Here is a 12,153-nt window from a genome sequence, read left to right as displayed (position 1 = left end):
GTTCTTTTTGTGATTGTTATAAATGACTTAGATGAGGGAATGGAAGGGTGTTTGTAGATGACACAAAAGATGGTGATAATAGAGAAGGTTGTCATAGGTTACAGTGGGTCATAGGATGCACTGCTGGCCTGACAAATGACAGGTGGAGTTCAATCCAGAAAAGTATGAAGCAATTTCCTTTGGAAGGTCGTACTTGAACACAGAGTACAAAGTTAATGGCAAGATCCTAGCAGTGTGGAGGAACAAAGGGATCTTGGGATGTTCGTCCATAGATCCCTCAAAGTTGCCACAGAGGCCAATAGGCTGGTTAGGAAAGAGTGTGGTGTGTTGGCCTTCATTAGTTGGGGCATTGAGTTCAAGAGCTAGTTAATGTTCTAACTCTATAAAACTTTGGTAGACCACAATTGGAGAATTGTGCTCAGTTCTGGTTGTCTCATTATAGGAAGGATGTCAAAACTTTAGAGAGGAGATTTGCCAGGTCGTTACCTGGATTAGAGAGAATGTCTTTTGAGGAAAGATAGGACTTCTCTCTTGGGAGCAGAGCAGGATGAGAGGCAACTTAATAAAGGTGTATAAGGTGATAAGTGGTATAGACAGAATGGGCACCCATGCAGTGGCTAATACAAGAGTTCATACTTTTAAGATGATTAGAAGAAGGTATAGGAGGAATGTCAGAGGTAGTTTTTTTACATACAGAGTGCTAAATAAATGGAATGCACTGCCAGAGGATGCTGATATGGGCAGATACATTAGGGATATTTAAGAGACTTTACTAGGGACATGGATGAAAGAAAAGTGAAGAGCTATGTGGGATGGAAGGATTAGATTGATCTTGGTTAAAAGGTTTGCACAATATTGTGAGCCTAAGTGCCTGTACTATGCTGTACAGTTCTATACAGAACTTAATAATTAGAATCATTGAGCCAGATAGATTTCTGTAATGTGCCAGTGTGTTCATGGTCATTTCTTTTCAGATACTGTAATTGTAAATTCACAGTGTGCAAAGGTAGAATTTGCAAATGCATAGCTATTTGGATGATTACTCATCACATTAGGATAACCTTTTGCCTGAAATAAATAGTAATAAGTATACAGTTTTCTTTGGGTGTGAAATATTCATATAAAGAATCAACACTTTTTCTTAAACTATTCCCAGTTATGGGGGATTCAGAATTGGCTAGCCTATAGAAGTTAGAAGGTAGTTGGGACTGACTAGATGAAAACAGAGAAGGGTGGGTTAGTAATTTTGCAGTCAATACGAAGATTGGTGGTGGTGTGGGTAGCAGAGAAGATTGGAGAGAATACAGCAGGACATAGTTCACTTGGAGAACTGGCAGGTGGAGTTTAAACCAGACAAATGTAAAGTATTATATTTGGTGGGATCAGATGTCTAGACAGTATATTGTTATTAACAGGATCCTTAGCAGTGTTGTTGTGCAGAGGTATTGTGGGATCCAAGTCTATAGCTCCCTATAAGAAGCTATGCAGCTTGATGAGGTGATAAAGCATACTTGTCCTTATTAGCTGAGGAAAGGAATTAAGAGTTGGGAAGTTATGTTGTAGCCTATAGTTAGTTTGCATCTACAGCAGTGGTTCCCAAAGTGGGAGATATCACCCCCTCCCCCGGGAGCGGTAGGGGGGTGCACTCAGTAGCAAGAGCAGCAGGTGAGAGATTACAGGCTTAATTTGAGAAACTAATTACTTATTATAAGCATTTGATCTTCAGTGCCTCATAGTTGATTACAATGATCATGTAGTCACTTCATCTCATGCTAATCCGTCATTCTCTTAGATTTTGCTTAAAGTGCGTTATAGTTGTTGAAAAGCAATGAGGCAGTTCTGAATTTGGCATATCATGAGAAATCTGGACTGTAGAAATTGTGTTATTTCCAGGCCCAGCCTGTGTATTAGTGGCATTCAGTACTGTACTACTGTGTTAGCTAGTACAATTCCCATGCTCAATTGGGTAAAGTTCAGAATCTGCCTTTTGAATGGTCTTGACTAAATTTCTGTAGCCCATGGCCGAATTGAGTTATCACTGTCCTACTTTATATACCTTCAACTCAAGAGACAGGTTTTGCCTGAACTATGATGATGTCATAACTTTCCTAGAGCAGCGCTTGAGGTTAGACAACCGATAGGCAATTGACCATCAATCCATACGAAAAATGGCGGGGGCAGACCAAACAAAAAAGAAGTGTAGACAGTTTGGTGTGGAGTATCTGAAATATGGATTTATACCAGCATCAAGCAAACAACAGCAGCCAATGTGTGTGTTGTATGAAAAAGCTTTTTTCCAAATGAGCCAATGAAACTGTCCAAGCTCCTTGATCAATTGAAGATAACAGACTCTGATAAAGTGAACAACAACTTGGCTTATTTTCTGTCACTTCATGAAAATTTTCAGAAACAAGACATTTCAAAACAAATTTACCAGCACTTCACAACAAAACAGTGATGATTTACTGTACATACTTCATTTTTCATTGCTAAATATGGAAACTACCATACAATTGAAGAAGAACTGATTCTGCCAGCAGTAAGGCAGGTTCTGAGTACAGTTTTGCATAAGTCACCAGACAGAAGTATTAAGTTGATTCTGCTCAGTGATAAATCTGTTCAAAGACAAATAAATGTCTCAGAATATGGATGATACATTGTGCAACATATTTAGGAAAACAGGATTTGCAGTTAATTTTGCCAGGCATCAAACTTTTGCTTCTTGATTCTGTTTGCTTCATAAAAGATGAAAGCATGATTCAAGAGTTATTATTTGCAAGGGGACTGGAAACAGATACAAAGAGGAGTCAATATTCGAAAGAAAGGAACATTCTGCTCACCAACATTCTTGCCTGTACAACAGATGGTGCACCATCAATGACAGGATGTCATCATGGGATTTTTATTTCTTGAAAAAATCTGTACTTAACATATTTACCATTCACTTTGTAATTCATAGGCAACATCTTGTCGCAAAAAAAGCCTAAGTGATCAGCTGCACAAATTATTTAATACTGTTATCACAGCAGTAAATAAAATCAAATCCCATGCTCTCAATTCCCAGACTATTCAAGAGTTTTCTTTAGAGAATGATGAACAGTTTGAATGCTTGCTGTTGCACAAAGAAGTCAGATGTCTCTCAAAAGGAAATTGCCTGAAATGCTTTTATGTGCTTTTTGAAACTGATAAAATTCCTTGAAGGCTTAAATGTTTTATTCAGTATTCAACTCAAGAGTATTAGGCATGACATGGCTTATTTGTTAGAATTATTCACAAAGTTTAATGAAACCAACCTTCAATTGCAAGGAAATGATGTGATCCGGTTTAAGATGGCGCTACTGAAGTTGTGCGACAGCTTTCTGGTTCAGAAGACAGGAAATACGACAGTTAATTCCTAACATTACTAGTAATAACTTTTCTGAAGTAAATTGTGGTCACCACAAACAATAAAGAAGCAAGCAGAGATTAAGCTAATTTAAGGAATAAGCCATGGTGGTGTATCGCAAAAGCAAAGCACAGTGTGTTCAAGATGGCATCGCAGTTGGATCTGGTATCACTGTTACTCTTGGAGTGAACGATTTGGAGAGGAGTTGATGCAGAAAAGTTTTGATACCATATGCCTAATCTAGGTGCAAGGTTGGATTGCTCCAAGCACCAAGCCAATTTGGTGAGATTGAGAACAGTTTAGAGCTGTGTGACCCAAGTGTGTCACTGTGCTGTGGTCTGGGTCCGAGAGCCCGGCATGGACAGTTTAAACCAGGTAGACTGGAAAGCCCAAGTGTCTAGACTGGAGACAAAGGTCAGGCTGATTCTGCTGGCTCTCACGTAATGTTCATTCCTCTCCCTGGGGCACCAAGGCTGTAAACTGCCCCAGCAGCTGTCGTCTCTGTGAGCTTCACAGCATTTTTGCTCCGCTAATGTGATGAGTCGAGATCATGGCTTGGGTCTACTCCAGGGAGTGGATCTAAGGACTCAGTCTAGTTCGGAATGCTCTCGTTTGCTCCTATTGTTTCCACGATGTGTGTGTTTTTTCTGTCTCTCTCAGCACAGTGGTTATAGTCTTTTTTTTAATCAGGTTATTTGGGTTTCTTGCTTTGTGACTGCCTGTAAGCAAACAAATCTCAAGGTGTATTATTTATACAGTCTTTGATAAAAAATGTGCCATGAGTCTTTGAATCTTATCAATCAGCCGTCTCCACATTTCTGTCCAAGGCAACCCTATTTAAGTAGAGCATTGGCCATCGTGACCTTTTCCAATTTCTGTGACTCCAAGATGGAATAGAAAGAAAGAATACCAGTTGATGATCTTCAATATACTGTGCCCACCTAGGTGAGCTGCATAAAGACGTCAGAGAAATTTCAAGATCTTCACTTGATCCAGATTCCAGATTGGGTTCCTGAACACTAGTAACAAGGAATTAACAGGAAGGATGGAGGAGACATTGATCTTGCTACAAAATAACTTGGAACTGAAGCTGAGGTTCAAGTTTTTTACATGGAGAATATACAGCCGGGGGTAGGGGGTGGAGGCAAATATAAGAGGTATTGAAGAGGCTGTTAGACGGGTATATGAATGCACAGGACAAGGAAGGGTATGGAGATTGGGTAGGCAGAAGGAATTAGTTAGCTAGACCATTGGTGTCTGATCTTGTGTTGTGCTATTCCTGTCCTTCAGCACGTTTACTAACTTGTAGTCTAATTGACTGGAAGCCGTGAAGAGGCAAAGTAAAAGGTCTTTGGGTCAACTTGGATATTATTTGCTGTGCAGAAGTAACTTGTTCATTTGTAGTTGTCAGGGCACACAAGCACAGAGAATTGCAGATTATATAGCTAACTGTGCTCGAGCTATTTCATCTCTATAAATACATATTGTCAGGATAGTGCCTCTATAGTAGCTCACAGTTTTAATGGAAAATGTAAACATTTTAGTAAAGAGTACAGATTACTTGGTGTCAAAGACTTGCTTCCCTGGAATTTATGAATCAGGCCATTTCCAAATGTTATGCATTAATTCAGAGCTCCAGTTCCAATCGGTGCCAATGATCCAAATTGACTTCTTCATTTTTGTAGTTCTGCTTGCGCCCATTAATCTCTGATTTGCTCTGAAATGCTCTACCATGGAGGGGACAAAATGTGAAGCAAGGTTTATATTTTTTAAAAACTTAACTTGGTACTTATTTGGCACCCATTTTCATTCCATGCCTTCCAGTTGACCATTGAGCTCCTGCTATCTTGGTGGACAGTTTTCATATTTTACTTTTTGTACTGTACAGCAGAATGTTTCTTTCCACAGTATTTAGAATGTGAAACCTGCAACAGATGGAGTAATTGTGATGAGTGCCTTAAAAGGGAAGAAAATAACACACATGGTTGATTGAAGATGACTGGGAGGAGCTCATGAGTATCAGCACATATATTTTAGTCTTTACCAAACCGTATATAATGATGTTGCTTTTTAGAATGTTTGTTTCTTTCTGTGCATTTCTTCCTCCCCACTAGATTTCCTTCAGGTTAATAAATTGAAAAACATACTCCTTTCCTCATCCTGGTGATAAATTATTTTCCACCCGAGTCATTTCAATTTTGTTGAACATTAATGAAGCAAACTGAACAATTGTATTGGGAATTACACAGCTGAGTCAAAGGGAGCTACAAACCAATTTCACTTAAATATTCTGCCTTCTTTTTTAACCTAAGCAGCAGCCATGAACATGTTTCAGCGTGAATTATTATATGCGTGTTGCCTGAAGGACTGATGTTCCATTTAATTTCTTTATTCTAGAGTTTATTTCCTCATATATGGAGGCTCAACAGAAGAGCAGCGATACCTGACCAATCTGAGAAAGGAGAAGACAGCCTTTGAAAATTTGATAAGGTAAATTAATAGAAAAAGTGCTTCAGTGGGGCTGATGCTGTAAATGAAACGCTTTGTAAAATTGTATTCGCTAAGGTGGTGATGATGACTGACTTGCCCTAGATTTGTGTGCTAGGGTTTCTGATGTAGGATCCAAGAACCTAGATAAGCAATTGCCAAAAATTGGGAATAAAAGATTGTCAGAGGAAAAGTTATTCTGATGGTTTGGCAAATACATCAACAAATGCTGAAGATGTCCAGATGAAATGAGTAGTCAAATTCAGTAATCCTACAGCTGGGAAAATTGTATACAACTGCAATAAAAAGTTAGACAGCTATTCTCTTTAACCATAAGTTTATGATGTTGAACAAAGTGTAAGGCAGAATCTCCTGGTATTACCTGCTGTCTAGGTGACCCTATACATCTCTCAGCCTACCTGTACTAATGGAGTGATGCACTATTTTTCCCTGCAGGATTTCATACAAATGTAGAAAACCTTTAGCACAATTCAAGCCCTTCGACCCAGGCTGTGCTAAACATTTACTTACTGTACTTTATCTGGTATTGGGAAATGAACTTGGTCAGGTGTCAGGTCTCTCAGTGGGAGAGCATTTTGGAGATAGTGATCACAATTCTATCTCCTTCACCATAGCATTGGAGAGGGATAGGAACAGACAAGTTAGGAAAATGTTTAATTGGAGTAAGAGGAAATATGAAGCTACTGGGCAGGAACTTGGGGACAGGTGTTCTCAGGGAAATGTATGGCAGAAATGTGGCAAATGTTCAGGGGATATTTGCATGGCGTTCTGCACAGGTACGTTCCAATAAGATGGAGAAGACGGTAGGGTACAGGAACTGTGGTATACAAAGGCTGTTGAAAACCTAGTCAAGGAGAAAAGAAAAGCTTACGAAAGGTTAAAAGAACTAGGTAATGATAGAGATCTAGAAGATTATAAGGCTAGCAGGAAGGAGCTTAAGAATAAAATTAGAAGGGGCCAGGAGAAGGCCTTGGCGAGCAGAGTTAAGGAAAACCCCAAGGCATTCTACAGGTATGTGAAGAGCAAGCCGATAAGACGTGAGAGAATAGGACTAATCAAGTGTAACAGTGGAGAAGTGTGTATGGAACCGGAGAAGATAGCAGAGGTACTTAATGAATTCTTTGCTTCAGTATTCACTACGGAAAAAGAAATGCACTGACTGTAAAGGCGGCTATTGTTCAAAGAACCAGTCAGATCACTCACTAGTTCTTTGTTTATTTAGTACATTTGTAATCTACTTGTCTATAATATTAGAATATATTTTAAAAGCCTCTATTGTTCAACATTTTTACTCATTATTATTATATTGTTCACATTGGGGAAAAAAGTGCTGTTTGAATCTGCTCAGGTTCCAGTTGATCACTGCAATCATTGCAAGATAAAAACCTTAAATAAAGAGTCTTAGTAAAGAATATTTAACTATTATCAATTTCAACCCTGACCATTTTTAGGGAGAAGGCTGTAATGGTAATCCCTGAGGAGAGGGAAGGAAGGAATGACTTCAACTCAGATCTTGTACGAGATGCTGGCCTCTCACCTGCTGAAAAAGACACGAGGAAAGCTGGTTGGTTTAAACTGAGCGGGCTCTCTATTTTCTATATTTGTTGTAGATCTGAATAATGCTTCTGGTGGAAATGCCACAACCTCTACTCCAAAGAGAGGATAAAAAATGAAAGGAAAATCTACCAGTTAACTAGTTAAGAATTATATGGAAGTGCATTGCCTGATATCTTCTTAATACTCTGTAGCAATAGTAATTGCTTATTATTTAAGAAAAAAATTTATATGTTTAAATTTTTGTATGGCAATTAAAGATTTTTTAAAGTCATGATTTATTTAATTTTAACCTTATGCCTACTTTGCCTTTGTCCAGGTGGCCAGGCTCAGAAGAAAGAGCAACATCGCATTATAGTGGATTTACGGGAATTCCGCAGCGAGCTGCCTTCCCTGATACATCGGCGTGGCATTGATGTTGAGCCAGTCACCCTGGAAGTTGGTGATTACATCCTGACTCCTGACATTTGTGTTGAGCGCAAGAGCGTGAGTGATCTGATTGGCTCTTTGAACAGTGGCCGCCTTTACACTCAGTGCACTTCCATGTCACGATACTACAAGCGGCCTGTCCTGTTGATTGAGTTTGACCCCAATAAGCCTTTCACCTTGAACTTCCGAGGATCGGCCCACCAGGAAATTTCCATTAATGACATTACATCCAAGCTCACCCTGTTGACTCTACACTTCCCCAAGCTGCGAATTATCTGGTGCCCCTCCCCGTATGTTTCTGCTGAGCTGTTTGAGGAGCTGAAACAAACCCGGCCAGAGCCTGACGCCGCTACTGCCATGGCCGTCACAGCCGATTCTGAAGTAGTTTCCGAGTCAGACCGATACAATCCAGGTCCACAAGATTTCTTGATGAAAATGCCTGGAGTGAATTCTAAAAACTGCCGGGCACTGATGAATCACGTAAAAAACATTGCTGAGCTGGTAAAACTCTCTCAGGAGCAATTAGCTGACATCTTGGGGAATGCTAACAATGCCAAACAGATTTGGGAGTTCATTCACTCATCGTATACAGACAAGGCAGTACAAGCCAAAAATAGAAGATGATGTTCAGAGCGGAAAGAATTTAATGAACTCTTCCATACCTTCTGTTACCACAGCCTTTGAATACAAAATTATTGTCTTAAAGAAAAGTTGTTAACTTATTTAATTATTGTAGTAGACTTGTAAAAATAACAATAATCTGACAAAAAAGTGTTTCGAATAGGTTTCCAGTTATTTTGATAATAACATCAGGAACTCTATTTAAAATAGCCCCTTGGAAATTCCAGCTTCAATAGTCAGGTGCTTTGCTGATTCATAGATACTTGCTTTGAGTATTGGGGGCAGGGTAGAAGTTTTAAGCTAAAAGGATAGTGAACTATAAAAATGATTGGGTCAATGGTACTTTCATACAAGAGACATTTAGAGGCAAGTTTTAAGAATGCTGATAAATCAAGCTGATACCAGTCATTGAATCTAAATAACCAAGGGTGTTTAATATATTTATGTCTGTAGATGCTAATGAGATGTACATTTCTGCTGCTTTCATGTTTTGTGAACTTGTCTGTCTATGTTATAATCCATTTACCATATTAGAATCATCCCTCTAAAAGTGTATTTTGTATAGTCATTGGAGTCATTGTCATAAGATAATGGGAAATGTTCCAAAGGATTAACTCTTTGAAATATTCCTTTGACATTTTTTAATTAGGTCTGCTGATCCCTTATTTGGAAGATTCTGCCATAAAATTTGAATCAGTAGACTCAGCCTTTAATGGACTGACAGTATTAAGGACTTCTTTCTGTAGCATATGATGTACATGATGCTTTAGAAGAATTCCCTTGGATTTCTTTCCTTTTATGCTTTGAAAGCAATAGATGAAATTTACATTAATGTGTGTGATGCAATAAAGTAATTACAAAATAGAAAAAAATATGAATTTTGGATGCTTAATCTTAACTTAGAACTTTTTTTGTCAAATCAATTGAAATAGTACTACACCTTTATTTTCTGTATGGTACACTTTGCTGGATTTTGAATTTTGAAATCTTTCCAAAAAAATCCTTAGGATTCACTGATTTTTGGGTGCAATATTTAATGACAGAAACTGAAACCCTTGGAACTTTCTTGGAAACATTTTAAGAATTAACTTGGTACAAAATGAATGAGAAATATCATCCACCTTTTAGGTTGGTTGGAGTGCTAAAATATTGAATCAATGCTTTTTGTACTTGAATATTTTAATATTGTATTTTAGTTTTATAAACTTTCTGTTTAATAAAAAATGTAGCACTTAAATCAATGTTCCATTATTAAAAAAGTCAAACTTTTGATTGAAGATTCCCTCTCACCTGTTCTCAGCTATCACCTGCCAGCTTGTACTCCTTCCCCTCTCCCCACCTTATTCTGATTTCTCTTCCTTTACTTTTCAGTACCAGTGAAGGGTCTTGAACCATTGACTGTTTATTCCTCTCGGTAGATGCTGCCTGACTTGCTGAGTTCTTGCAGCATTTTGTGTGTGTTGCCCTGGATTTCCAGCAACTGCAGAATCTCATGTGATCTCTTATGTTTATGAAACTGTTTGGTCTGTTTTCTATTTTTATTGATCTTTTGTAGTTTATACTGTGTTCAAGAATGGGTATAAATGCCTGTCACCTCTGGCAAGAGTTGCTCTGTGAATTCCCCAATCCCACCCCCGTGTGCACTTCGTCTTTTTTAAGTTTCACAATTAAAATAGGTCACATGAAACTCAGACAAAGTTCATTTACTGCCTACTGAGTCCTGACGTGCCGAATGGTTCTTATGTGATAAATGGAAGTATCTCTGAAAAGCCTTTGATAAAAGATATTCTACTCCCTGGCGATTGACCAGTGCAGCCTGTCAGTTCCACCGTTTGTTGGAAAGCTGATCAATGAGCATTTTGCAACTGAAGATTTGCACAGCTGTAAGAGATATGGCCACTAACAGCATGTTTGGGAATCTACTCTGAGTCTACGCTGACAACAGGAAGTCTAGCACATAGGACAATCTGTGGCTACATTTCAGATGTTCCCACTAAACATTCCAGTTCAACAGATATAAGAGTGGCCTTTCCTGTTTGAAGATAATTTTCATAGAACAGTAACTCTAAACAAGAATGGATTAGTACCCTATTTCCTGAACTGGTGCAAATAACTTAAGTCACAACTCTGAATTGATTCTACAACATACAGACTCATTTTCAAGGATCCTTTACAACTCATGTCTCATGTTGAACAGTTTGTCTTATTTTGCACATTGGTTTTTTGTCAGTCTTATGTATGTTTTTGTCGATTCCATTGTATTTATTTACTTTCCCTGTAATTGCCTACAAGTAGATGAATAGTAACATATATACTTTGACAATACGTTTCCTTTGAATTTTGAATGGGCTGCTAGCCTATGTCTATTAAAAATGAGAATCTAAGCGTTCCTTCCCCATCTACTCAATGTCAATTATGAAAGGACTGTTATCTCTATATTAAAATCTATAAATCATGCTGTTAAGAAACCCACAATGATAGGTCTGGAACAATTGGATCCCATTTAGACATTGAAGCTTCTATTTAATGCAGTGGATAATTTACAGACTAGCCAAACACATTCCTTTGACCCACGTACTGCGATAGATTTTTGTCACCTAAGTTAATCACAGATTTAAAATTAACAATTGGCACAGCATTTATCCACTTCGCAAAACTGTTTTCCGTGACTGTACCACTCTAGATCATAAGCACGGGTTTAATGTAAATGTATTTATAAAGAGTGAGGAGAACTCAACTGCAAACCCCCATTAAACAGAGTTGAGAGAGATATTGAAAGTGACGGAATTGCTGTAGCTGGCAAGGTCTCGATGGACTGATGGACCTCCTATGTTATAAAAGGAAAGTAAAATCTGATATTCATATAGATTGACAGGATCAATCGGTAACTGGTAGGTTTGAAAGGTAATCTGAAATGAATTTTGAAGAATCCCAAATTCCAGTGATCAGCAGCTAATTCTGTTAAGTTTGCCTGATCAATCACTGACAAGTGCCTGTGATTACAATTCTGCTACAATTCATATTTTAAAGACAAAACTTTACTTCCTTTCTTATTATCTCTTTTGTTATGCCATCAGTAAAAGTACCCATATTCATTGATCATTGTACAATTGATAGTGTGGGTTTTAAACCCTGACCTAGTCAGCAGCTAGCAAGTCTCATCCCCATCCGGAGGAATGCAATTTGCTGTAAAGTTAACGTATTTCCACCAAACTTCAGGCAACACACTGGATGGCTAGTTACCATCTGATGATGGGGTAGTATGGTCCACAATAGGCCTTGTTCTATCTCGTCACTTGGATAGAGTTATTATCTCCCAAAGAGTTCTGCCATCTTCATACTGAAAGTAGAAAGCAAAATTAAACTGCAGAGGCTGGAAATTTGAAATAACCAAAATGCTACAAATACTCAGGCAATATTCAAGGACAGAAACATTCTTAATGTTGCAGCAATTTTTTATTTAAAACTTAACCATAAGCAGTTTATCTTTTCCCTCTCAGAGATCTGAATTTAAGAACTATGATGACCATTGCACATCTTGGACAGTGACATAATCTAAAAATATTTCTCTCATCAGCTCATTGGTTTACTGAGATAAATTGTAACCCAGTATGTTGCTTTCTTATACATGCACAGTTAGAACAGAATTTTTAATA

General features: G+C 38.1%; 1 protein-coding gene across 2 annotated transcripts in view; it reads left to right on the top strand.

The window, feature by feature from the left end:
* The window catches only part of ercc4 (excision repair cross-complementation group 4), a 238,271-nt gene extending 228,043 nt beyond the window's left edge, over window positions 1-10,228 (top strand). For both annotated transcript variants that reach the window (XM_059979328.1, XM_059979326.1), the window contains 3 exons: window positions 5,783-5,875; window positions 7,345-7,457; window positions 7,767-10,228. In XM_059979328.1, coding sequence (XP_059835311.1) covers window positions 5,783-5,875; window positions 7,345-7,457; window positions 7,767-8,500 — 940 coding nt within the window. In that variant the 3' untranslated portion in view covers window positions 8,501-10,228. The remainder of the gene's footprint in view (window positions 1-5,782; window positions 5,876-7,344; window positions 7,458-7,766) is intronic.
* The last annotated feature ends 1,925 nt before the right edge of the window (window positions 10,229-12,153 follow it).

This window comes from Hypanus sabinus, chromosome 9 (genome assembly GCF_030144855.1).
Source record: "Hypanus sabinus isolate sHypSab1 chromosome 9, sHypSab1.hap1, whole genome shotgun sequence".
Lineage (NCBI taxonomy): Eukaryota > Metazoa > Chordata > Chondrichthyes > Myliobatiformes > Dasyatidae > Hypanus > Hypanus sabinus.
The sequence above is the reverse complement of the archived record's forward strand: the minus strand, read 5'-3'. Positions and strand labels throughout refer to the sequence as shown.